Source organism: Sparus aurata, chromosome 17 (assembly GCF_900880675.1).
Source record: "Sparus aurata chromosome 17, fSpaAur1.1, whole genome shotgun sequence".
Taxonomy (NCBI): Eukaryota; Metazoa; Chordata; class Actinopteri; order Spariformes; family Sparidae; genus Sparus; species Sparus aurata.
In genome coordinates this window covers 28,738,407-28,766,313 of record NC_044203.1, presented here as the reverse complement: position 1 = coordinate 28,766,313, position 27,907 = coordinate 28,738,407, and the positions used below count along the sequence as shown (strand labels likewise).

At 43.6% G+C, this 27,907-nt stretch overlaps 2 protein-coding genes across 2 annotated transcripts in view; one reads left to right on the top strand and one right to left on the bottom strand.

Moving 5' to 3' along the window:
- The window catches only part of LOC115567914 (uncharacterized), a 39,001-nt gene extending 11,398 nt beyond the window's left edge, over positions 1-27,603 (top strand). The window contains exons 3-7 of the mRNA XM_030394854.1: positions 21,150-21,209; positions 21,909-22,274; positions 24,821-25,060; positions 26,802-26,898; positions 27,213-27,603. Coding sequence (XP_030250714.1) covers positions 21,158-21,209; positions 21,909-22,274; positions 24,821-25,060; positions 26,802-26,898; positions 27,213-27,270 — 813 coding nt within the window. The 5' untranslated portion in view covers positions 21,150-21,157 and the 3' untranslated portion in view covers positions 27,271-27,603. The remainder of the gene's footprint in view (positions 1-21,149; positions 21,210-21,908; positions 22,275-24,820; positions 25,061-26,801; positions 26,899-27,212) is intronic.
- Positions 25-15,976, bottom strand: LOC115567909 (uncharacterized). Its single transcript, XM_030394843.1, has 9 exons — positions 15,862-15,976; positions 15,588-15,645; positions 9,309-9,656; positions 7,867-8,133; positions 5,715-6,002; positions 5,231-5,344; positions 5,013-5,074; positions 2,890-4,851; positions 25-2,481 (listed from the first exon to the last, which is right to left on the bottom strand). The coding sequence occupies exons 2-9, from the start codon at positions 15,625-15,627 to the stop codon at positions 2,452-2,454; spliced, it is 3,111 nt and encodes a 1,036-aa protein (XP_030250703.1). The 5' UTR covers positions 15,628-15,645; positions 15,862-15,976; the 3' UTR covers positions 25-2,451.
- Positions 27,604-27,907: the final 304 nt, after the last annotated feature.

Sequence of the window (27,907 nt, the reverse complement as noted above, 5' to 3'; positions counted from 1 at the left end):
CCGGTTCCAAGCAAACACACATTACAACAAATGAAAAAAATCTTTATTGTCATTCATCAAATGATTTTGGAGAAAATTATAAACCGCAGACAACGTACAAATCCTTCCTGGGGATATTTAATATCTGTATAAACTATTTACAAGCGTTAATTTTCCCCAAAAATAACAGTAATTTTCAAGGCAGTGAAGTAAATCATATATCAAACGTTTGTTTGGAGCCAGAATGTGTGCTTTGTATTTATTCATGGTAGTTTTCAAATTTGGGGGTCGAGTTTATGTATCTTTATTCTGAAGAATAAGTCTGGAGAAAAGACAAAACAAACAAGCATGCGTCCGTCTCGGAGGACGTTTGACTTCCTTCCCCTGTTATTTGTTCTCAGGGTCTCAAATATATAATTTTGTTTTGACAAAAATTCAATAATTTCCTGCAATGCCTGGATTCTGTAGCTTTTGGCAAATGTTGCTCAAACAGCAGTAAATAGTGCATTTGTTGGGGACTATTTTCACCTGGGGATGGACACATATAAGGTGCTGATGGACCATGTCACCCAGTGGAACTGCCTGGCTCATTGACTATCTATTTTTCAGTGACAATGGAGCTCTATGGACCTTATTCACATGGCGACCATTTCCTTCCAACATGACACTCAGGGTGGGACATCTAAACGCGGGGATAATGTAATATTGGTGTTGTATAAACGTAGGTAATCTGACTAATTGTTGTCATTTCACAGCTTCACAATTGATCAGCAACTGAAAAGAAGAAGTCTGGAGGCACATTGAGCCACATGTTGAGGTGAAACAGCATATTTGATAACTCGTTAGCTGATGTTAGCCTTTACATTAGGTTTTAGGTTTAGACAAATGTCTCCAAAATGTTTTTATACACTTTTGAATTCATAGACACCTTTCCTAATTGTATCACATCAAAACAGCATTGTACCAAACAGTAACGTTAGCTAGAATGTGGCTGAATGCTAACGTTAGCTGTTGTCTAATGGAAGCTAAACGTGGTTTTACCTTTAGATACAGTCCGATGTCCCTCCAGATTAAACTACTGACATATTATTAACCATTTGACAAATCACCTACTTTTATATGACTTGCAGTGATGTCAAAATAAAATGGCAGAGAGAAATGACATATAAAACATTTGGCTACACACAGAATACTTCCACTTCATGGTTGGTTATTGGCTTAGCTTGACAATAAGACAATTACAGAATACCACCAGCCGTATCCTTGAAATTCCGTATTAATTTAGTCATACCTGAATCAAATAGTGCAAGCTAAATAATCCATTTTCCCTGAGTTTTAAAAAAAACACAAACATAAATCAATAAATACATAAAAGTCATAATGAAATCCCATTGTTTTTAGCTGTCTGTGACCCGGTGCAGGCAGTGAATCATTTCACTCTGCTTTTTCAGCAGAAGGCAGCATCAGGTCTCTTTGTGCTGACCTCATTCATGCGCGGGCGTGATTATTTTCCAAGTCATTTAAGTCGCATAAAAGCATTTAATTAATAAGCAGCCCATCCATTCGTGGGATCCCCTTCATAGTTAGCTGAGCATTACGTCTGAGTGCCGCTGAGGCGAAACCTCTTAATTGAGAAGTGTCATGAGAGGCATCTGTAAACAGAACGCATAAAATAAATAGTTCCATGTATATCAAGATCATCCCCGTGGCTCATTTCTTCTTCCGTAATTGTCGCTGTTCCCAGGGGGGCGAGCCTGTCTTGTGCAGAGTCCTTCCTCATTTGCTCATTTCAAGATCTCTCTTAATTGTCAGATACACACAAATTGACATGCAAGCGCCTCGGAAGCATTGAGTCAAGGTAGTGTTGTTTCAGTTTTGATGATGAATCGATGAGGAGATGTAATTTTGGTCAAGAGCTATGGATCACTGAGTCTGTCTACTCTGGGCAGGCTCTCTGCAAAGTTTGATGCATGACCGCTGCTTCAGGAGTCAAAACAGTGGAATACATGTGGGTGCAGGCATCAGTGTGTGTGTGTGTGTGTGTGTGTGGGTGTGTGGGTGTGTGTGTGTGTGTGTGTGTGTGTGTGTGAGTGAGTGAGTGATGGAGTTTAATGAGGAGCATTTTATTCGAAAATCCTTCAGTATGATTTAGCTTATTTATCTTAGTAATTTTCCTTTTAAAAAGGCATATCAAGTCTCCTTCTTTGGTATAATTTGTCGGTTCTTTCTAGGAAATCAGGGCTCTATTCCCAAAACTTACATTTTTTTTTCATCCCCATGGGAGACATGTTCATTTCTTTTATATAAAAAAACTGACTTTAGCACTGAGCTACCAGGGTATGACAGCTTTTTTGAGTGCAGAACCTTGTGCAGTCAGTCTTGCTTGGTGGTATATTGAATCACATCTGTCAGCTGTTTGTTTGTGTCAGTGGATGCGGGACATTGTGGAGTGTAGTCTGCTGACATCTGTCATCATCTTGGTCTCCCTCTGTGAGCCTGTTGCTGGAAAGACACAACAAACCCTTCATTGCCAACATGTCATGCAGAAGAGGCAGAACCTCTGACACGCAATGTTACTTTTAAAAAACTGCCACAGTGTCACGAACACTCAAGACTAAATACATTTTTATGGCGCTGAGAGGCCTGTCAATCGGAAGAATCCAAGTGCCGTCAAGCATCCTTCAGGAAATGCACATGACAGACAAAAAGCTCAAACTGTAGAGGAGACAGTGTAGGTAGACGCGGGCACATAGCACTGCACATTTGAAAGTGTACAGGAAGTATGACATGATATGACAGCAGTAAGTGCTCATCTGAGACAGAACCATGCACTGGAAATCTGTAATATCATAAACATACGGCATCTGTTGGCTGCAGTTTCAAACTGAAATCATGCTGTGTCTCACTCACCTGTCGTGGCTGAGTGAAGTGGGCAGGATGCCCGTGGCCGTGGGTATGGGCATGGGCATGCCTGTGTCCACTGGCATGCACGTGGCCGTTTCCAGGATGGTGGTGACGGTTTGCGGGCATTGTGGCGGGATGTTGATGCACATTGGGATGTCGTATTTGGTGTCGTTGAGCCACTGGTATGTTAGCAGGAGGTCTGGGAGGCTGAGGACCTCTAGTCGGGGATTTGTGCTGGGTGCTCTTCTTGGGGAGGGTCTGGAATTCTGCAAGCGGGATAACAGGAGGAGGAACTGGTGGGTGTGGAGCCCCGGCAGCAGCAGGAGCTCGCGCCTGTGGCCCAGGGTGAAGCAGGGCGGCCTGGGCCACAGGAGCTCGCGCCTGCGGTCCAGGGTGAAGCAGGGCGGCCTGGGTCTGTTGTTTCCGGTTCTGAAATGTTTGACTCCTCTCCGTGTGGGCTCTAAGTGTAGCCTGGGTTAGGCTACTGGGATGAGGCTGGGCAGAGGAGTGTGGGACTGGAGCGGTGCCTCCTTGGCGGGGTTGATTGGCACCCTGTATGACAGGCTGTGTCTGTGTGCCCAGACCTTGTGGTGTTTTTTGGACCGGTGCTGCTCTATGTTGCTGGGCCATGTGTGCCTGTGGAAGGTGATTAGGATCAGCCAAAGCTCTTGTATCTGCACCCTGCAGTGCAGTCGGCCCCTGTTGTGTCGTAGGTCCTTGTGACACCACAGAGCGGCCTACAGAGGCCTGCTGGCTCATGACAGGCCTAGCCTGGGGGTTACTGTTGTGTGTGGCTTCCTGCCTGGGGGCATTCTGGCTACCAGGCGAATCTCTGATGTCTTGCTGAGCACTCTTCCTTTGTGTGTGGGGACTTCTCTCTTTGTGGTATGAAGCCATAAACTGTGCTACACTACTAGTGTTTGGGACTCGAAGATCAGCTGAACGACTCCGTGTCTGTCTGTCCAGCGATGGCACATCTTGTCTGGATGGAGCTCTGCTCCGGGAAGTCGTTCGGCTCTGAGATCGAGGCTGAGATCTGTTTGTTGTTCTTTCCTCTCGTACGGGGCGATGGTTAGTGTAGTCTGTACTGTCAGAGGTGTACTCAGGCGATGTCTGTCCCCTTTGAAGCGTACCAGAAGGGTACGCCGGTGTCCCTCGGAGGCGATCCCATGGCAACTGTTGACGAGAGGCGCTGGCAGTGGCATCATGTCTACTTGAGTTTCTATCAGACCTGCTGTGACGTTCTGGCTCCCGCTGGTACGTCTGTGTGTTGGCATTTCGCTGAGAAGTGTTATTACTGTTATGGTGTGTGTATCCAGTGGGGATAAGTCTAGCCCGATCATGGTGAGCTGCTTCCATGTGATCATTATGCCAGGGGTCACCATGATAGGACTGCCCATTTTGCATTCTGTGATCTGACTGTGCTGCATGTTGGATTTGTGAAGCGTTATTGGCTGTACTGGTGAGAGGAAGTGATGAGTCCTGCTGAGTCTGTTGGCCATTGGTTGGGTACGAGTTCAGGTTGACATGGATGGTGGGCAGTTGTGCATTGTTGTTCTGCTGGGCGGTTTGCGGTGGAGCATTAAGGCTGAGGTGGACCGCCGGTGGCTGGGTGCCTCCCTGGGCAGTGCCAGCCTGTATGAAAATGTTAGGATTTTGCTGCTGTGTGTTTGGGAGAGTGTTTGCAGTCTGAGCTTCAGCGTGTGTGAAAGCAGCGTTGTCAATGCCATTGTGAGGGTATGAATTGGTGTTGTGAATAGAATTGTGTAGGAGTCCATTTGTGTGGGTGCGACCATTGTGCTGATGTGTTGCAGAGTCATGCAGGCCGTTCGGCAGCAGTGTCTGTGGGTTGCCGCGATTTTCGCGCAAGGTTGTGTATAAGCGATCAGAGTTGCGAGCGTGTGTGTAGAGGGGGGGATGGGGACCTTGGCCCAAATCCCTTGGACCATTAGGTTGTGGATCTGGAGGCTTAATGGGAGCAGATGAAAAATGAGACGAGGGAGAGAAGAGACAGCAAAAGAAAGATGAAATGAGAGGGTTAATTTGTGAAAAGCCCTTTAGCACCATCACATGGGCAAGATAAACACATAATCAATAGTGAATCATATATAAACTTAAATGTAGCTTACTATAGGCCTGGGATTTGGGTTGGTCTTCTGCACTAACACAGTATTGCCTTGTCTCTGTTGCGCTGTAATAACAAATATATCACTTTGGTGCAAGAAAACATACCTGAGCTGTTGTGCATTGACATAGAAATCATATAGAAAACCTTTTACAAAGTGTGTGTCTTAACATAACACAATAAAATGAAAACGAGAGGACAAACAGCATCTCCATGACTTACCCCTCCTCCTTCGCACAAGAAAGATAATGAGCACAATGAGGAGCGCGATGATTATGATCAGCAGCAAACAGCCAATCACAATCCCCACCACTTCCCCGACATTTAGACACGTGTCTGAAAGAGAGAGAATGGTGTCAAAGGGGGAGAATTAATAAAGATAATGAGTCTGGAGCTCAGACAGAGAAGAGAAGGAAACGAAAGAAGAAAATAGGAGGAGGGGAGGGCGAGATTCTAAAAAAGGATGATAAAGTAATAGCTGAGAGAGAGAGAGAGAGAGAGCGATGGGGAGAGAAAGAAATGAAAATAAAGGGAGGAGAAAGTATGTGTGAAAGTCACTGAGTGACTTTGACCACATTCTCACCAGATCAATCTCCCAGGATACTTTCTGTCCCTCTCCTGTCGAGAAGACAGATACAGGGACGCCGTCCAAAACCAACTGTCATCATTATCAGTCACTGAGAGGTCAGCGACTACCATAACTCACCTACGATGGCCAAGACAGTCCCCTGCTCCGACGTGCCTTCGGTAATGGCGTTTCTGGCCGTGCAGACGTACCGGCCGCTCTCATCGGTCGAGAAAGTCTGAAGGCTGAGCACCCCGCTGTCCGGCTGGCCTGATGCGACTGGCTGTCCGTCAAGTGTCCACGTGAAGAGGGCAGGGGGCAGCGAGTCAGACATGCAGGTGAGACGCACCGTCTGTCCCACCAACACATCGCCTCCGCCGACACACTCTTTCGGGGTGTCCTTGGTCAGCACAGGTGTGTCGGGGCCATCTGGTTTAGTGATGATCAGAGGACATCATTATCAGCCTCAAAAACATTTTGGTCATCGAGGAAAATCTGCATTTCCAAAACAGCTGACTCAAATGTACGGATTATATATGCGGCTGAAATGTTCATCATTTTGTCAATTTTGGGTTTAAGTCGCCTCCTCTGGCGAAAAACATTTTGATGAGCCCACTCTGGCCTTGTCAGCATATTACTCAGCTAATGAAGGAGCTGTGCACTTTCTGGCTGGATGATAAATCTAAAATCGCTATGGCCGCCACCTCTGGAGTCACGATGTGTCTCAACAGGTCATATTTACAGTAGCATCCTGCTCGCAGGCGAGAGGCATTGTGCATTTAAAAATCCTGCACAGATTCTGAGGAAGAAAGTGCTGCAGAATGTGGAGACAGTTACTGCAGCCGGCTGTTCAGCACAGTTTGCTGCTGGCGAGTCTATCACTTGACATACATACTGTACTGCCCTTTTTCAAAAAACGCATTGTCTGTTTACTCCAATAGTCCAACACACAACCCAGTGTAAAACCAATTGTTGGATTCTGCACAGATTACACAAACAAGAAATGTGAGCTTTACAGGAGCTGCCAGGCAGATTTAGCAACCTTTGGAAGAAGTCAGTCGAACTGTTTCCCTCCGCTTAGCAAAGCTAAACTGGCTGCTGGTTCCAGCTTCATATTTACTTGGCTAATATATTTAGTATTAACCTATATTAAGAGGTATTGAGGTATTAAGAACATAAGCCAAAATGTTGAACTTATCTTGATCCACAAATAATAAGTCAACATTCATTTTGTTGTTAAATTATTTGTTTAAGTAACTTATCAAACAAGAATTATTTGCTGATTCTTGCTCTCAAATTTGCGGATTTGTGGCTTTTTTTTGTTTTATGTCACTGTACGACTCTGATGTGCAAAACACATAAAACAGAAGGTGATAATTTGCTAATCCTTTTTGACATAGATGCCAATATTTAATGTTTTACCTCATTAACGTCATAGATTTTTTGTAAATATACACTTATTCTGTGTTTGATACCAGCAACATGTTTCAGACAAGTTGGGACTTAGTTGGGAGGGAGGATGGGGCGAGCGAGGTTCACCACATGATCATAAAGGATATTAGTACACGGGCTCGGAAACACTTCACAAATATAGTTTCTCTGCAGATGAGTGCATCCTGTTTTTATCCAACATGACTTTCTTGGAATGAGGGTTTTTGGACTTTTGGTCAGACGTGAACGTGCCATTTCAAAATGTCACCTAAGCTTCTGAGAAACTGTGAGAGGTATTATTCACCACTTTATGATAATTCACAGACTGAAAAATATAATTGAAAAGAAGAGATGACTCAATAATCTTTAGCTGCACCTCTGCTTTTATGAGTTTCAATCAGCAAGCAGGAACTGCCGCAGCCTTCTATGATTGTGATATCACAGATCCGCACTATATGAACTAATTAAAGGTGTCTTGGATTAAAACTTCTGTGGGCACAGGGAGTGCACTGGAAACTGACTAGACTGACTCACTTATAAGTGCTTTAGGTATGAATAACCCTGATATATACACAATCCGATGTGTTTTGTGTTAGAGGACAACGACGTGGAACCATTTCAGTGTGCCGCTGGGGTGATTGGGCGCGTTGGGACATTACTGTGAGACTGTCACATCAGAAATGAGGATGCGATCAAGACAGAGCTGGAAGCAGTATAATAAGATTATGGGTGAATGTCCTGTGTAATGTGAGTGCATTTCAGCACACAGTGTGCAGTGCAATGTGGATAAAAGATAAGCTGCTGCTATTTGCAGTGGCTACAGCAGATTAGCTGCCACTTCCCTTGATCAGTTCAAACTCACAGAAGACAGTGAGGCTCCGCGTGGCAGTTTGGGCGCTGACAGGGTTGCTGACGGTACATGTGTACTCCCCGGCATCGCCCCGTCTGGCTGGGTTGATGACCAGAGAGCCGTCTGAGATGGTGATCCTGGAGTCGGCGATGACGGCTGCACCTCCTTTGCCCCACTGGACCGTAACGTCCGTCCCGGCAGTCCACGTACACATCAGAGACACATTCCTTCCCTCCACCGCTACTGTGGGAACGACTAATGTCACCCCAGCCACCGCATCTACAGGAAGAGTAAAACATATTTTGTCAAAGAGCTGCAAAAAGAAGAATTACCCTTGAAAAGATTTCTAAAGGCACCATTACTGTAGGTATGGAATATTAGCCTGTGAAAGAGCTCACTTCAAAAGTTGGAGTGACAGAACAATGGAGGGCAGTTTTTTTTTACGTTTCTGTTGAGGATAATTTGCTGTAATCAAAGCAAGTGAGAGCTGAGAAGGGACAGGATTCAGATAGAGGCACAGATGGTGAATAAGGGGGCAGACGGTATGAGTGGTAGCCTAGATGCCTCTTGGCGGGCAGCCTAAGTTAAATAATTGGAGAGGGAGAAGAGGGGGGCGTGCGGGCTGAGGAGGCAGTGACTAACAGAGAATCACGGCGGCGAACGGCAAACAAACAAAAACATTTGAGCATCTACCAAACGGCTCTAATCACTTCCATTTCTGCACACTTTCCGCCTTTGCCTGTGACTCAACAGAAGGATTCTGTTTTTTAAGGATCTTAACTGGCTCTCATTTCCAGAGTAAGTTATGCGACTAAGTAGGAGGTTGGGAGTCGTGCTCAAGGACGCGGATGTTCCATGACACGATCGAGCCGGTTGCGAGTTTGGAGGATGTGACCTTTTCGGCAATAATAGACTAGAGCTTCTAACAATTTGGTCACCCTGCCACCCCATTAGTGCCGGGCGGTAAGAGGGATGAGGAAGACTGTACGTCATCCATCCCGCGTGGGCTGATGACTGAAAATAAAAGAGACGCACTCAGCTGTTCTGAATCCATTACTGTACTGAATATAAATGAATGCAAATGCCGTATGTACTGTACGTAGCTGTGACGCTACATTTGGACTGCTACATTATCAAACATCTAAGAGCAAGAGCACTGCATAGCAAATGAGTTTTAATTAGCATAAAGCCCTGAGCCACTAGCTTCATCCCATCCCCTCCTCCTTTTTCATTAATTTTACCTCGCCTACCATGGGTCACTAATTTCATTATACCTCCCAGACTAATTCTCTTACTCCCCAAATCCTCCCTCTTCTCTCTTTACTCACTCCTGTTCCTCCTTACCATTATCTCTCCCCTCTTCCCGCGCACTTCACCACCCTCCCACCTTCCCGTCCCTCGTCCTCCTCGCCATCTCTCTTAAGTGAAGTCACAGGCACACTCCTTTATCTTACCAAACACACTCAGCTGTATCGATCTGGAGTTCGGGGCCAGGCCTGTTGTAGCAAGAGGGGTCACCTGCACCGCGTAGCTGCCCGCATCTCTGAGCTGGGCACCGCCGATTCTGAGCTGGGTGGCAGAGATGGTGACCCGGCCCTGGAACTGGGGGACTGGGTTAACCGACGTGGCTCCTCCGACCCAGAGACCCAGAGTGACTCCTTCATACAGCCATGTCATGGACAGGACCTCGGACACTGTCAGCACCGTGAACACTATCTCAGTGCCAGTTTGAACCAGCACCGGGTCTGTCTGGAACTGGATCTGTACCTGGTCCTGAGCCAGCACATTGGCAAAGAGAAAGACTACACAGAAAAGAAAAAGAAAGAGAAACCAGTTATTATCTGAGTACACTTAAATAACGTTCAATACTTTTTCAGCCGATTGTCAGGACCAGCTGGTTAGCATGCTAACTTCAGTAGACATCAGTTTGTCCGGATTGCACAAAAAAAAAATGGAGGATGGGTCTCTCCCTGTATATTAACTGTATTTACAGTGATTATCTTGTGTTGATGGGTTGTCCTTGTGTTTTTCTCATGGTTGGTTTGTAAAACAAACAGCCAGCGGCGAAGCTGATGCAGCAGATTGTGCGCCATTATTTCCCTAGTAAACTCACAGAGCACTTTGCCTGTCGCAACTGCAGTGTCTCCGGGCTCGGTAGGTAGAGACGACCTGCCAGGTTGCAGACGGGAGGCAGGGTAGCCAAGAGACAACACAGCCTGCGGACAGAGGGCCTGTCCGCTCTACCTAACAAGCCCCACAGACCTTCTCTCAGCCAAGAGCGGCTCCAGAGGATGAGTGACCCCAAGAGGAGCAGCAGAAAACCGGGATTGAGAGAGGCCGAAGAGGTCGGTGCGTTTACACACAGAACTACAGCTCATAGACCGCCTGATCAGATCCACAAGAAAAACAGACATTAACAGAGACACTGTGCTCCAATTTAACCAAGAATAGAAACGCAACTAAAGAAGCTCAACCAATCAGTGTGCTGATTCCAAGTAGGTATAATGTTTAGGCTACCACGTTCATCATCTTCATTGATCTGATAATAAGCACTAGTACAGCGGGGACTGGTGGAAATGTCGTGAATTTTCAAGTATTTTAGTCATCAAAAAAAGATTCTATGAGATGGTGGATAAAGTTGAAAGGTTAATGGATTACTGAAGTCATACACAATTCATCATGAGAGGAACATGAATGCTTGCAACAAACTTCAAGGCAATCCACCCGATGGTTATTCAGATAATTCAATCTGGATCAAAGCGGGGGACAAACCAACCAGCCAACCAGCAGACCGACTTCCCCATACGTCCACGCCACTACCATGATTAAAAACATATAAGCTGATGAAATACAACTCGGCTTTTATCATTCAGCTTGTTGGGACCTCTTATTGCAATTAAAATGTCAGTTTAAAGTGAGCCGTTCCACAATTTCCGCAAAACTTATCAGATGGCTTTATTTAAATAACTGTTAAAGGCCCAAAGAGGTCAAATTATCCAATATTGTTGTTGCAATTAATCATCTTACGACCTCAAAGATTTATCTAGTGACCTATTGAATGGGGCCAAACACTTTAGTTGGGAACCACTGGACAGTGGATATAAACTAGTGACATCTAGCTCCACCAGGACTCGCTACAACAGGAAAAAGTCATTCTTCTGCGTAAAGATCAGTTTGACTTTTAATAATTCAAGTACATTTTTTGATGATACCTGCGTAACTTTCAATGCAGGACTTTGACTTGTAATAGAGTATTTTTAAGTTCATGTATTGGTACTTTTTCCTTAAGCAAAAGGGTCTGAATACCTCTTCCGCCACTGCACAGAACAAAATCTATAGATACACACAGAACGGGCTCAGGGGGTAAAAACCCATTAGCAAGGTACACACTCTTTTCCTCCCTCCTAGATTTCACAGCATGTTTTTTTGGATTGTAAGTGATCCCAAGCTAAACATCTATTTTGTGTTTTTGTTAGCCCGACTTAAAACGTAAGCCATGTCCAAATCAGATTTGCCAACTTTCTCTCTCCTCAAGACTCAGTGGTGCATAGGCAATTCTTCAAAAAAAAAACTAAGTTGTAAAGAAGCATTGATCTTACACATTCAGGCATTTAACTGTTGTTCACTGTTTGTCCATTTGTGAGTGAAGGTGGAAAAAAAAAAAAGAAAGAAAAGTGAGCTGTGTTTTTTGTATTCAGCTGCCAGTCTTGTTGGTGTTGATATTGTGTAGATGCAGGCAGGAAAACCCAGGCTGAATTTCCAATGCCCTTTTATTGGCATATAAAGCTAGCATGCAAGAACGGTCTGGCCAGTGAATTATACTGAATCAAATCAATATGGTCCTGATCAGTCTCGCTGGACTGCCTCGACACGATTTTCACTGGGGAGCAGAGTGTAAAATGACAAGAGCTTACGGCGGGAGGGATTGCGGGTTCCCACACTGAATAGTTAAAGGCAACGAAAGTGTTTCAGCGCCCAATTAAGAATACCAACCGCCTTGTTGCCTTTTCAGTAGAGGCTTTAAGATAAAGAGTCATGAGTCAGACGGGTGAAACACCCATGAGTGACGCAGCGCGGTATCGGTGAGGGATTGTTTCCACAAGGCCGGAACACGAGCTCGCAGATATGATATTTGAATGAACACCAGCAGAATGCTCAGAGGTCACAACAACGGCTGGAGTAACGCTGAAAACCATGGAGATTAACCGGCAGCCAGGAAAGTATGCACTGTCAGTTGCTGAACTTTAGGTTTCTACAGGAGGGTCTAATGGGTATTTATTCCAACCTTAACACGGTTTCTAAAAATCTAAAATATATCAGTTTTTGTGCAGCGGATATTTGTCCAAGACACATCCAGCAAACAGCAGAGAATATGTTTTAAAAAATCAAAACGTGAACTCTGTAGGTGTATGTATTATCAGCTGCGGATAGACAGCAGCAAAATTAATAATTTTATGAGAATAAAGCTGATGATTATTTAAATTATTATCTTTCATGCATGAACAGCAACCCTTAATGAACAAATTAGAATATAATCTACATCCTTGCTGCTAATTTTTAATTTTCACATTACTGCAGCAGCAGAACGATACCTAGAGTCGATCTTTTCTGTTTAAAGTAAAAATCTTTCATCTTTGGATTGGATAAATTGATACCACAGACAGAAACACTACTCGTCTGGTACGCATGATGAAAGATCTTGACAGTTAGAAACCCAGTGTTCCAGTGTTTTGGTTTTTTTAAACTGGACCATTTTTGTGAATGTTTTGATGTGTACACGATTCATTTCTACCAAATGTTTTGGAAGCGGTCCCGTGGATCACCTCAGCTGGCCGCCTCGACACATCTGCAACATAATCCTATGGGGAAACTCCGACCTACTAAAAGGAGGCTACTTGTTTTTTTGCCACTGACCGGCTGGGATTGTTACTCTAAGTATCTGAAAACATTATGGAAACAATTCTCAGCCTGTCAGTGGCAAAAGACGAGAACTTTCAGTGGACCGAACTTTGATGGTTGTAGTTGTCACTGAGGATTAAGTTGCAGCCAGTGCAGCTGAGTCACTGCTGCCAGCTGAGGCAATCTACTGGACGATTGGGTTTAAAACAAAGTGGAATTTTCTTTTAAAAGACCAAAACCAGAAATTCGTAAGTCTGTCTCTCTTTGGCACTCAGCGACAAGCCCATTTGTTGTTACTGTTAACAGGCTGAGTTCTTATTTATTCATTCTGTCAGTCAATCATATATTTATTTTGGAAAGAGCTAAACAATTTCCAACAGCTGTTCGCTATAGTTTTTAGCAAATGATACTCAAACAGGTGTAAATAGTGCATTGATGGGGGACTATTTTAATCTGCGGAGTGATAGGATACATCAGGGCTGCACAATGTATCCAGCAAAGAGAGCGACATGCAGAACTCCGAATGCTCAGCGACCCATCAATCACAATCACTCCTGATCAGTTTATCAAACACAGCAGGGCCCGCTTTGTTTCTCTGACGCACCCTCAGTCTTTCCATAATGATAAATTCATTCCAAATATAGCTGTCCGAGTTATCTGCTGAAGCTTCCTCTAGTTTCCATATTGCAATATATTTTGTAGAAAATCTAAATATCGCAATGTCAGCTTTTTCCAACACTGTGCAGCCCCAGGACACATTAGTTTTTCTCACGGGTGTTTATTGAGGCACATGTTTGTAGGATGGATTCATGATAAACTTGTGTCCACAGCGTGTTTCACTTTTATGTTGTTAATTGTTTTTGGTTGACATTGAATGCGGCACATAGGAATAAGCTACAGGTTTTAGAGACGCAGATAATACTTGTTAGCAGGATCAATTCATTGTTGTTTTTGTTCTTTTCACAGGATTTGTTAACAATAATTAAAAAAACATGGAGTATAATCAGACTTGTTCGTTAAATTGTGCACGTTATGTCAATGAAGGGACCATTTGTTACGTTTGTTGCGAATTACAGTGATTAAAAAGTTTTTAAAGTGGTTTGTTATCACTGTTTTTGCCATTTTCATTATTTTATTACAAAGCCAAGGACTGACCTGGAGTAAATAATATTAATATGATCTTTAAAGCCACATTTTCATTAATAATAGGCAATCGTCCTAAATATTTCATTCAGTTATACTTTTGATACCGAACTACATTTATTATCACATACTTTAAGACTTTTACTCAAAAATTATTCATATGGGTGACTTTCACTTTCACCAAAGTAACACATCAACTTGATATCTGTACTTTTGTGTACTTTACAACAATCAAAATCAGTAGTGGAAGGTAACTATATATATTGGTACTAGGGCTGGGTATCACCAGGTACCTCGCGATACGATACTATCACGATATTTTGCCCACGATAACGATAATATCACGATACAGCGATTCTGCGATAATCGATATATTGCAAGGAATTTCATCCACGATACATCACGATATCTGTGTCACTGAAGAAATTCAGAATTTATTGACTGCACTGAATCCATTTCACAGGAATTACAAAACATTGTCAATCAATTTCACATGAATGACAGCCAAGTAAACAAAGAGTATATTGCACAGTGTCTCTTCTTAACACACACACTGAGTACAACTATCATTAAATATCTATATGTGTGGGTTTCAGAGCTACTTAAACCATTTTTTTAAATTTTATTTGGTTGTATACCTATGTTTGAATAAAGATAAAGCTGTCCACCGGAGAGGGGTGGTGGTGGTGGGCCAAAAAAAAAAAAAAAAATTTTTTTTTTTTACATTTTTAAATATTGATATTTGGCACCAGTGTATCGATAACGTACCTCAAGACGAAATATCGCGATATATCGTAGTATCGATATTTTGGCACACCCCTAATTGGTACTGTTCTGAAGTACTTTTTAGAGGTATATTTCAAGCAAAACATTGAATTATATATAATATTCAACTACATTTAGCTATCTGAAAAATCCAATGCATTGATGTAATATAGTAAGGACCATATAAATGGCATAACAAGAATAATAATACTTCTGTGCTTTGACTCTGGTGGGGTTTTGAATGCAGGACTTTTCCTTTTCGTTTCCTTTTCCTTTTGCCATTAAAAAGTCTTAAAAGTGTTGTGTTTATCACTGTTGTTGCCATTTTGCTTGTTTTCATTATCTTATTATAAGGGCAAGTCATGATGGCTGCTTGGATTTCTACCATTCAAAAGCAGGCTGGCCTTGAGTTAAATCACAATAACAATATTTTCAAAGTCACATTTCCATAAACAATAGTCGAGAATCAGTATCGTGAGGAAGCCCATTGTTCGTGCACCAACAACAACCGCGTAGCCTATTATTACTGCGTTCAACAACAACAACAAAAAACCTGCAAACTCGCCCATCCCAAATACCAAATGGCACACAGACACAATCACCACTGAGTCAGCCTGTCAGTCTGACTCATCCTGAGAGCTCGGATGCAGGAGCCTGGCAGGAGGGCCGTGAAGGCACCACGTCGCTCAGCAGTCGGAGCACACAGGCGGAATGCGGCCGCGCAGGTTTAAGAGCGGTTCAGACGAAGCTCTCTGTCTCCAATGCATTTGTTTTTACAGACGTGCCTGGAATACCACAGCTCCTCTGCCCTCGCCTGTTGTTCTTTCCCACAGTAGGGCTTCAGACGAGGCTCTCTCCCTCTGCTAGTGAGCTGTTAGTGACCGTCGGGAGAGGAAACAGGCGGTGTGTGTTTTTGTTTTTTTTACCTGCCAGGAACAGACTGATAAGAAGCAAAGGTCGTCTCATGTCGTCAGTCAGGCCGGTCTGCGGAGAGATTCAACTCTTTAGTGCTCACAGTGACTTCTGTGGGATACATTTTAACACTTTAAACAGACTAGCTGCACAAAGAGAAGCTGTACAGATGTGTAGCTGGTAGCGCTATGCTGTGGGTAGTTCAATTACAGTCGGATTTTTTGGATAAAGCGATGATAAACACGCTTTTGAGGATAAATAAGAGGAGTTAAGTGTATAAAAACTCACCAAAGTATTCTCCCCCGGCCCTCATGTTCAGTTTGGGGCTAAAAATAAAGCTCCTTGTCGGTTTGTGTTTGCCAACAACTGAGTCTACTTCCTGTTTCTCCACTGTTACCTGTCGAGAGTGCACCTGTTTTCTTAAAGGGCCCGCACTCATTTATCTGCAAGGGACTAATCAGCAGTGACGGACTGTAACTAAATACATTTACTCAAGTACTGTACGTAAGTATACTTTTTAAGGTAATTTTACTTGAGTATTTCCATTTTCTGCTACCTTATGCTTCCACGCCGCTATTTTTGTTTGATAACTTTAGTTTGTAGTTACTTTGCAGACAGTTCATTATTTTTGTTAATTATTGATTATCAGAAAAATTCCGAATATATAATAGTATAAGAATATAAATGGCATGATTATAATAATTCTCAGGAGTCATTTATCTGCCACTAATACTTCTGTGCTTCAACTCTGGTGGGATTTTGAATGCATGACTTTTACTTGTAACAGAGTATTTTTACCTTTTTGTATTTTTCCTTAAAGGGTAAATCCACCAACTTCACACATTAGAGTGGGTTTACAGGTCTCAGGGAGTACTACTGCATATGTGGAAAAAAGTAGTATTTTGTGGTTCCAGAAGAAGCAGCGTGTAATCTGATAAATTTTCTCCAGTGATGTCACTCAGTGGTTAAATTGCATTGTGGGTAATGTAGTTACAAGTTTTTTTCAAAAGTGAAGAAGAATGCATGGAAGCGCTGCTGTATCGATATTGATCAATTGTTGTTAATGTCCTTAATGAGTCCAACGGTTTTACAAGGGTACAAAACCTGCCGCCTCCAGTACCCACAATGCAACATACTCACTTAGTGACATCACTGGAGGCAGTGTCCCAGATTACATGCAGCTTCCTCTGGAGCCACAAAAGGATTTATACTACTTTGGCGGAGTTAACCTTTAGAGTCGAAACACACACATTTCCCCCCTAGTAATTCCAAGAGGTATTAAACAGCCAACAGGATAAAATCTGAGTTTATTCACTCATTTAGTCAATAATGGAGATGTGGATGCAAATAGAAATGTTGCCAGGCTGCCAGACTTTGTTTTCCAGGGAGATTTCGTGGCTGGTGGTAGACAGAACAGCTCAGTGAAAACGAGGCTTATAGGGAAACAATCTAAAACGCCCATGACGTAGTTATTCTATAGCATCACCCTCTGCAATGAACATTTACTTCATAATGATGAGTTAATGTGATGAGCCTACAATCACAGGTGTATATAGTGTTAATGTTGGCTTTATAAATGTGGCGGAGTGAAATGCATTGGATATAAAACAATACACAACTATAAGTGCCTCAAAGCTTTATTCAAGCACAACATTTGGATAAATGTGTGTTACTTCTTTTCACTCCTGCTTCATGAATAAAGGAGCAAATACCAGAGAGAAAAGTCTATTTCCACACACAACAAAGACACATTCAGAGAGCAGCAGGAAATATTAGCGCAGGCTAGTGTTGTAGTACTCCAGATCAGTCTCATCGAGGTCTTGACAGTATTTTCACTCGGCCTTGTCTCGCTCTGAGACAGAGGGCTTTATTTCAAGACTAGTCAAGACCACATTTCACAGATGTCACTGTATTGATTTTTGTCTGCTCCATACTTTCTGCACTTTATGGTTTGTATTGGAAGAGAGGAATCACCTGGAAAACCTGATGCATGCACAAAAAACTGTACTGTTAGCTGGATGGAAATGGCAATGTGGGTATTCTGGATTCATTTGCAGAGTGTCTGTGGATTTACATGCTCCACATTTTAGCATTAGTCCCGCTCGGCATGACTCGCATTGATCTTGGTCTTGATTGGGTCTGGATACACTGTGGTCTTTAGAATGACTTGGTCTCGGTTGAGGTGGTCTTGACTACAACGCTGGCGCAGGGGTCTTAAAGGTTTTTCGGGCTGAGATACTCTACCAGATATTTTGCGTTGGCCTCGTCCTCTGCAGTTTCTCTGGTGTTTTCTGAGGTGGAGGGCATGTCAGATTCTCCTCCTTGATAAGTGACAGAACAACCCACTGTGGCTCAGAGGGCAGACTGCACACTTGGGATGATAATACAGATAACTGGCAAATATGAGCTGTACGGACAAGTGCAGCACAGTTGTAGGTTAGCTTTCTCACATGATTGCACAAAGGATTATGGGCAGACCGTCATCGAAGTCGTGTAAATTAAAGTGGCTCTGTGGAACTTGTGTGTTTCGCTGGAGGCCGGTCGTTAGTTTGTTTTAGCGGATTCCCTTTCTAAGCTGATGTTAGCATAGCAGAGAAAGTCACATACTTTGGACTTTCAACAGGCTTGTATAGACATTCAGAGAGACGGAGAAGGTCTAATGTCACAATCCGCTCACATATGGCTATTAAATAAATTATTAATACATGTAATTACTACAAATTGTTACACAGAGCCTCTTTAAACTTTTTTTATACATTTATTCTTGATAACAATATGTTGGATTCATGCTGATGTGTTCCCTGCAGTAACTCTGAGGACCCCTCAATGTCACTAACCCCCTGTTGAAGACCCGGGATGTAGTGTATTGTAACTAGTTGTTTCCTTCTTTGAAGGGTTTTCATATTATTTCACACATGGGATACAGTGACTCACTTAGAGCGACTACATGTAACTTTGATATTTTGTTGATTTTGGAGGCCCCTGTGGACAAAAGTGGGCACGTCACCACTGTCAAACACCACAAAATAGAACATCAGAAATTAAATTATCTAAAGAAAAATATCCTCATGCTTCTTTTTAACAGGCTAACGTACGGCTCACTTTAACTTTGCCTGGGAAATGTAAACACGGGCTCTTACAGACTGCATGCATACCCGATTTTGAGGCTTTCAGATGAGTTAAATAGAATTTTGAAAAATGTTCTTGCTGAAGGTCATATAGAGGCGTCAGTATTACATTGTTTCACATCCAGTAAAAGACTCCTTGTAGTAGCTTTGAAGTACTTTTGCAGAGATCGTCTCTACACTTTTCAGAGGATGCAATTATTTTCTCAACGCGCTCATTGTTTCCCGTTAACATTCACGATTGAAGGTCATTTTTATCTGCCCTGGTTACAGCATTTACATGGCAGTACTGGAGTGGCTGATGAAATTACGCGAGGTAATAACACCCTCATACGTTCAATTCTTTGCCTAATCCACTCACTTATGCGATGATGTGGATTAATGTGGAGCAAAAGCAGACATGAGTGATCTTGCACATGGAACCAGGAGCACAGGATGGTGTCTGTTGAGGAGAAGGAGGCGCGAGTGAGAGGCCAAGTGTTGTTATTTCTCAGCTGATGTATCAGTGCCACCCGCTGGTTAATCCCAGCTAACAGCAGTCCTTTGCAGACAAAGAGCCTCCGCAGCTGTGATTCCCATGATTATTCATAAAACCCTCGGCAAATACAAATGGATTTATAATCAGTTTAAAAAAAAAAAAAATCACTTGTCGCATCTGTGCCCCAGGATGCATTTCATAAAGTGAGAAACCGCAGCGCTAACCCCCGAATAAGTGATGTCATTATGTTCCAGTGCAAAAGACGCGTGCCGCTGACAAAACAATCTCATCTCGAGGTCTATTTAGTAGCTGTTCTGGAGCTTTTGATCACATTACCCCCGCCTTGTTTGACGGAGGGGGTTTTTAGTTTTTTTTTCCTCTGCGAGATCCTGCAACCAGCTGAGGCTTCGACTCTGATTCATGTGTTGTGAAAAACTGAACTTAATTTGAATGTGACTCCACTGAATCAGCAGCCTATTTAATGGCTGTGAAGTTTGGATTCAAGTTTTTTTTTTTTTTTTCTCCGACTGAACTTTCCCAGGGCAGCGGGAACAAAAAAAAAACAAAAAAAAGAAAACTCTCTGCATTCCCCATCCCCCCCCCCCAAACACACACACACACACGCTTGAAGGTGTTTCTCGGTTGCATGCGAGAGACAATTATTGGAGAATAGAAAATAAGAATGGAGTAATTCATGTCTTGCCTCCTCTTTACAATCCCAGAAGCCGAGACAATGTTTTGCGTCCGCGGGGCGAATAGTGTTCACGGAGGATAAGGAGCCCGCAGTACAAAGCCTATTTCATAAGACCGAATTCCAACATTGTCACCGGTTTCAAAAGAATACCATTGCATTTTATCTGTGTTTACAAACAGTGGCGTGTTAAAAAAAACCCAAATCGAACATGCTGTATTGTTGAGCAAGCATGTCTTTGGACACAGGCCAGAAGGAGGAGGAGGAGGAGGAGGATGTTGGGAATAAGACTTGGGGACTTTACAATGGAAAGTTCACTTATTTAAAACACAAATGAGTGTTTAGTGTACAGGAAAGAGGGGTGGGAGTCAGAGGGGAGGAAGCTGCTTAAAAACAGGGTGACGCCTTACAGTAAACGTGACTCGCCGGCGAGAAGAGAGCGCAGGGGCAGAAGAAAGCGCTGAAACGCTCTGGCTTTACTTCCATTGAATGCTGTTTGCGGTAACAGCTGTAGATCAAGGGAGTGTCACCTCTAACCAGATTATTTTCTCGCAATGCGATGGCAACCGCTTTGAAGATATTGTTTTATATTGGGCCATAAATCTACCCAGCAGAGTGAATTGCGCTGCACCTTAACCTCAGAGGGGGAAAAAAAAAGTGAAAGGAAGACTGGCAAGAGCAGCCCCTGTTGTTTGTCTCGACTTTGGAGAGGTAGGTGAATCCCACTCCAGGAGGAGGAGGAGGAGGAGGAGGAGGAGGGCTGGAGAGGGCTGATGCGGATAACCTCAAGGGAAAACAGTAATGGGAACTGCAGGTTGTATTAAAATGCGTGCAGGTTGGGCTGTGCTCTCGCGCCGCTATCAGTGCTTCCCCCCCCCCCCCCTCTCTCTCTGTGTTTTTGTTGTAGCAGCTGTGCTTCAGGGGGTTCATTTTAGTTCTGGCAGCAGACCCGACCCTATTTGGTTCCAAGTTCTGATTCTAGTGCTGTCTGCGGTGCCAGCGCCGCTGTTCTTTGGATACTTCACAAACAAATTGAGGAGAAAAATAAATAAATAAATAAAAAAAAAATACCCTAAACATTTGGATTACATTTTTCTAATAGAGGGACAGGCTTCTTTTAATTGTTTTGTTTGCTCGCGTTTTTAATTTGACACTTTCTCTGGAGGTGGTGTTATTATCCTTTGCTGTAGTGGCGCCCCTGCCGCATGAGTACAGAGGAAATGGTGTGTTGCCTTTCTGGGGTCACGGACAAATTCCTCTCTCTGTTCTCTCTCTGCATCAGCAGGTGTTATGGATCTACAGTGTTTCCTGTGCTGGAGAGTTGCCCTGCTGCTTCTCTTGTGTAAGTAGGGCTTTTTTGTTGTTGTTGTTGTTTGTTTGTTTCAAACCACCGCCCTAATCTTGATTTCAGCTTACAAAAAAAAGCAGGAAGAAAAACAAAAAATATCATTTCACATTCTCTCCCCCCCCCCTTCATCTTTAATGTGTTCCTGCGAGCGAGATAAGACTGCAGCAGCGGCCTTTCATTCTCTGCAAACACAAAGAAAGATCACAGCGGCGGCGCAGTGATGCACCCTGACACAAACGCAAACAAACTCAGGCTTTCTTGCATTAATGCCCACACCTGCATTATTTACATCCCCTCAGTCCCTTTGCCTATCAAGTTAAGACGCGTGATTAATACTCCTCGCGGTGAACGCGGGGAGGCTTACCGGGTCCAGTGGAGTTATGACACAGATTTTTTAGGGTATTGATGTGGTTTGATGGATATCACATTAGGCACGGCTGTCACGCGCTATAAATCACTGCTTGACATTGTTTGACAGTATGCAGCCATACATATTCATAAAGTGCATTCTGAGGACAGAGATGAAGCATTACGCCAATGTTTGTTTGATTAGCTTCTCCTTCTGCCCAAACAATGCAAAACCCCTTCCCGAAAGCCAAAAAGGTCAACGCTGGTCTCCTGAATCGAAATACAAACGAGGCAAGCTGAAGTTTTGATGAGCGTGCAGTAACGACCGGTCCAATCTGTCCTCAGCGCCGTGTGGGCTCCAGTGTATGTCGGTGCACGTCATCAACAGGCAGCCCGTGCACGTCGTCCCCGGCTCCGATCTGGTTCTGAAAGCTCGCATCGAGCAGGGGCCCCTGGAGAGTATCTCCACGCTAACCTGGGAACGGGAGCTCGAAACCGGACCGGACCCCAAGAGAGTGACGCTGGCCACGAACGTCGGCAGGAGCATCAGGTATGTCGGTACGAGGCCGAACATCTTCGTGAAAGTGGACGAGAAGGAGACGACCCTTGAGATCAAAGCATACAGCGACGAGGACAGCGGAGTGTACATCCTGACCGTGAAGGATCACAAAGGAGCCAACACCAGCGCACAGTGCATCGTCAGGATCTATGGTAGGGTATGACTTGCTGCATGTGGAGGATTCAGTTTGAAGTATAGATAATGCCGGAGCAGAAAATGTAGAGCACTGTGAGCTGATCCTGGTCCCGTTACAGCAGAAGTTACTTAAACTTTTAAAAACAAGGAACCTAAAAAGGGGGGGAAAAGGGTCATTACATCATTGAATCTTGCTTTGGTTGCCAGTTTGTTATTGAAGTCTATGGGGAGATGCATGGAGAAACACGCCGAGACCCAACGTGTCTACTTCATTTGACTTGTGATGAAGAAATTTCGCCAGGAAATGAAAGAGCACACTTCAGAGGGTAGGTTAATGACAGATTTTTCTTCCACATGATTGACAGGGTTGATAATATTGTGACCAAACGGGGCAGATGATTGATTTTTGTTGATGAGACTGTAATTACGCTGCAAACGGGAGCCTTTCCAGCGCAAAGCCGAGGGGCGAAGAACAAGTCGATGTAAAAAAAGAGAAATCAGTGGTTAGACGACTCTCTGAAGTGCGAGCTTTTATTTTGTGGAGGCGTTTCTTCATCAGAGGTTACACGACGTGGATATGTTGGGTTTGAGTGTGTTTCTCCGTGCATCTCTCATAGACTTCAATGCGGCTGGCGTCACAGTCTGGAACCAAAGCGCGATTCACTGCAGTGATGACCCGCCCCTGAAGTTAAAGGTGCACTATGTAGTTTTGGGGAGGTGAAACATCTTCATTTATTAATCTTCTAGCCTGAATAATAATCTGAATAAACAAACTGTCCTCAAAGGTGAAAAACATTTTAATACTGTTTGAACTGTCTTTCATCAAATGCTGTTCTCTTCCCTTTGAGTAAATCAAAACGGAACAAAAGATGCAAGTAGTGTTGGATGATTGGAGTTGTGTTTAATTAAACAAGCAGCACTGCCAAAGAAAATGTGTCCAACCTGACTCAGGCATAAATGTTCACGGACTAGGAAATGTGTAAAAGTTGTGTTCATGTCATGTTTAGTCACGCTCACCAACTTCCTCACTTGCTCTCTGACTCTCTGGAAGTTCAAGCGACAGGCGACCAGATGAAATGCACCATTGCATAAAATTCTGCGTATGGTTTTGAACATTTGGGAGGATGTTAAAGGTCCGGTATGTAAGAAAGTTGGTTGTCGAGTCTCATTCCGAACTTCTCACTAGTGACGGTCTGGGTTGGTAGATCAGGCCGGCCACCAACCCAAAGCGGCCAAGTTGGGACTCAAAAATAAAATAAGACCTTTAATGATAAAGTACATAAGTCAACAACATTTAAAAAAAATATAGTAGCTTTAAATCATATTCAATTTGGTTTATTAACAGATGGATTTTGGTAATAAGGGCATAAAACTAACATTGGGCACCAGAAAAAATATGCAGGTGGCTGGTAGACCTGCTTCTTTCACCAGCCAACAAACCAGGATGCTGGAGGGGGAAACAATTTAACACGCACCAGCCATTTAGCCTGTGGACGAAAATAGTTCACTTTGAACCCTCACCAGTTGTCTGGACATTGTAGATTTTCAAATTTCAAGTTTTTTCCCCAAGTGGTTTTCATCCCCGTTGGCTTAAAAGTTGAGGTTGAAAGTTAATCGAGTCCGTTTGGCTTTTTTAAAAAATAACCAACTGAAAGGCAGCATGAGTCTTGTGAACCTGGGTTTTGCATCTGTCCTCATTTTCTGATATTCTATTGACTAAACAATTGATTAATTGCACAAACAAGCTGATAAGCCGAGAGATAATGCAGAGAATCATTAGTTGCAGCAGCCAATTATAGATAATTGCGTCCTCCACTACGTGCAGGCTATAGGTTAGATAGATCACTGGATGTTTGCAGGCTGCCAACTAACTAACATCTCAAAACACACGTCTTCCTTACAGAGGCAGTTTATGCAGAAATGTATTCATATATACATCTCTGAGTGCTGATATGAAAGCAGAAGCACTGCTGACTACTTCCTGGCCTTTCTATTATTTACCCCAACAGTTAATCAATGTGTTTTAATTTCACGCCGGTCTGCATTGTTTCTTTTCGTGTCTCCTTTCACGACAAAGCGCTCGAAGTTACCATTTGCATATAGGATTTACTGTCTGGCTCTCTCCTTTTGTTTTCCGAGCTTCTAGACCATTCCGCTCTCGTCGCGGCTCTCTCGTTACGTGTCAGAGCTGCTTTCCCTTTACTCTCATCCGTCTGCTCTAACAGTATCAATTCATCAGCCCCGCTCCTCTCTACATCTGCTCGCTCAGCTTTCAGGGTTTTCCATCATCTCATTTTCCGACATTATGCCTCACTCTCCGGTCTCATTATTGTCTCTGAAACGCAGCCAGTTTCTCCTGACAGCATTAAACGTCTCTCATGATTCTTTGTGTTAGAACCCTCTTGGACAGCCGTGTGCCATTATTCTTATTTTTACAACAGATAGATGCCCACGGCTGAGCCTTTCATATCTTGCTTCCATCCCTTTTTTAACCACCATTCTTATCACCTCTTTTCATTTTTATTTTTTTTTTATCCTCTCCATCTTTTGTCTGTCTTTACAGAGCCGGTGCACCACGTCTCAGTCAGCATCAACGTGTCTCACTCCTCGCTGGTTTGCGGCGAGGCCTGGGGGACGGACCCCCACTTCAGCTGGCTTCACGAGCAGGTCGCCATCAGCAGCACCGTGGGGACGGTCTCCAAGGATGGAACGACCCTGATTGTGACCAAGACTCCCTTCTGCGGCCACTTCACCTGCATGGTCAGCAACAAACTGGGCCACAGCTCCGCCACGTACACTGCAGGTACAAGCTGGCACCATTTTGTTTCTCTGTTCTTCTTGTATAATATTGCTCTCAGTATGGCTAGAGCCCAATTTTGCATAATAAACCAGATACAGAGCATATTTCAGCTTATTGTTTTGTTGTTTTTTTGCTTATATCCCACAAATTTCGCTCTCGTAGCTTCAACGTTAGCCGCTAGCTGGTGAGCGTAAAGCCACATTCAGCAGCTAAAGAGACGCATATTTACCTCAGGAGCTGGTGGAGACCCAAAAAGAGCTAAAAAAAAAAAAAGACTAAATGTTGGATTTAAATTTGCCACGTGGCCAGAAACACAAGTCCAAATCAGTACTGATGTTGCTCCTCGTCTGCACAGTGTAACAATTACTTCTCAACGTGCTAATAAGTCAACGTTGTGTTTCCAGCTTGTTGAAACGCTCCGCTAAACGAGCATCCATTTGTTGTGCACTTTTTACCGCCCTACATTAAACTTTGTACAACTGGAAACAGACTCAGTTTTATTCCGCTGACTGAGTCAGATCATTTTAGTCATTCTTGATAAGACAGATAGATTCCATTTCATCGGGTTGGATAAATCATAAAATTAAGATTATTTTCTGTGTTGGACCTGAATTTTGACGAGTTACAAAATTTCCAATGTGGTATACACCTGAATACATTAGTGATAATGACTCATAATTACCCAGTGTTTTACCCAAAGGGACAGTTCACCCCAAGATCAAAAATGCTTTTTCTCTCTCCTTTACTGTGATGCTATTTATCCTCATTATCTTGGTGTGATTTGTGGAATTTGGGAGAAAGATTTGATGGCAATCGGCTTTTTGGCGCTCAAGGTGCCAAAAAAAAAAAAACATTCGAGGAAACAAAGTCTCTTTCCAGAGATTATGACCCGGTTACTCAAGATGATCCACAGATCTTGTTGTGAGCAGTTTCAGGTTGGGGTTACTGTGTTTCTGTCAAACCCTACCGAAGGAAGCAAGCAGATCGTTTAGTTAGCAAGCCTTTTGTCCAAATGAGTGATTGCGTGCTTCCTTCTACTTGGTGTTACTGAAAGAAAAATAGTTCCTACTTGAAACTGAGACAGTCAACATGGTCCAGGGTGAGGATTTCTGGAAGAAGATGTTGCTGTTGAGTTTATTTTAGAGAGAAAGACCTGGGCCTTCAAGTAAAAATGTCTAAATACGAAACTTTGACCTGTAAAGTCTTTAAGACGGCTGCACTGAACACTTAATTCATCACAGAGATTATGAGCTCATCTTAATCTCTATTTGTCTAAGCTGGTTGACTGGATAAAGAAACTGTGGCTGCGCCTGCTCACGTCTCATTTAGAGTCAGCTCGCTGCGCCGTGTCATCGATATTCAGAAATCAAACTCCGTCACATGGCGCCTTGTGTCTATCCCGAGCCGTGTCCTGATTGCTCTTTGTTCGGTGTATTGTATCACTGGTGGTGTTTCAGTGATAAAGGATTTTCCACGGTGCGATCAATAAATCACTACCGCCACGACTGCCGCTGCTGCTAAACAGGCGAGACGAATGCAATTCCTCGTATCTGCCAGGCGGCGTGATGATCCAGAGACGAATTGGGTATTTTTAGGATTCCTCCTGTTGGCTCTCGCTGTTCCAGTCAGTTAAGTGACTGTGCTAGATGTGGTACAGCGGACCTCTCTGGCCTTTCGGGGTCAGCCGTGTCACATGACTTGTGTTTCTCTCCCCCTCATTGGGTGTCTTTTCCCTGGTTGACAGCACCTTGCGAGACAGGGGGGAGAGGGACAACAGCTGCCGTGGTGTGTCTCATCTTCCTGCTGCTGTTCGGAGGAGTGCTGGCATTTCTTCTGTGGAGGTACAGTAACGCGCATACAAACCGACAGGCACAGACACAAATCTCATTTCAGGCTACGCTCTGATGATAAAAGCCATTCGCCGAGAGAAAATAAGACACTGGTAGTAGCTGCTCTACGAGACAAAAAAAAACAACCCACAAAGAAAACAGCTACACAGCTAGTGTCCTCCCACGTGAGGAGTGATTCACATGAGGGATGACAGGCCGAGGTGTGTGCACGCTGACAAAACAATTGTCACGTTTACTCGAGCCTGTTTCTGGGTCTGTCACCGCCGTTTGATCTAAATTGGACACTGGGTTCTTCTTCTTTTCAGGAGGCGCAGGCACAGCAACAGAGGAGAGAGGCTGCACGAGCACTTGGATGCCATCTGAAGAAGAAAAAAACGGTCTAAGATACGCTTGTGTTACTCAGAGGTATCAGAGAGGAGATCGGGGGAAACAGACCAGCGCTTCCTTGTCCTGTGAGCAGTATGACCTTACACTGGAACAATGTGAAGAGTGAACTGCTCGCTGGCAAAAGAAAAAAATATCTAAAAATGGATATTCAGCTGTGAAGAGGCAGCACTGTCTTCACACTGCCTCCTGCTGGACCGCACCTGACACTGTATAAGCATTAATCATTTTATATCACTGTGTATTGTATTGAAATGTACTGCATTGCCTTAATAAAAAAATCCCATCACAGACGGGGGAACAAAACTCAAAGTGATTCAGCGGTTATTTAATCACGTCTTTTTTTTTAAAAAAAAAAAGGTTGTGAGAGACATTTTTTGGGATGAACATTGTGTCCACGGGGCTTTTTCTTTTTTTCATAGTGATCCCCATCGCCTTTTTTCCCGAACACTTTGAGTAAATGTTGGAGCGGGATAATGGATTCAATGACAGGTATTAAAAAATGTCTACAGAAGTAGATGATATTGTTAAAAATGAATTATTGCAGGGACAGTGTAGCTGTCACATTAGTCCGATTAGTCCCTCCTGCGGGGAGAGACGTCGAATCCCCTCCCGA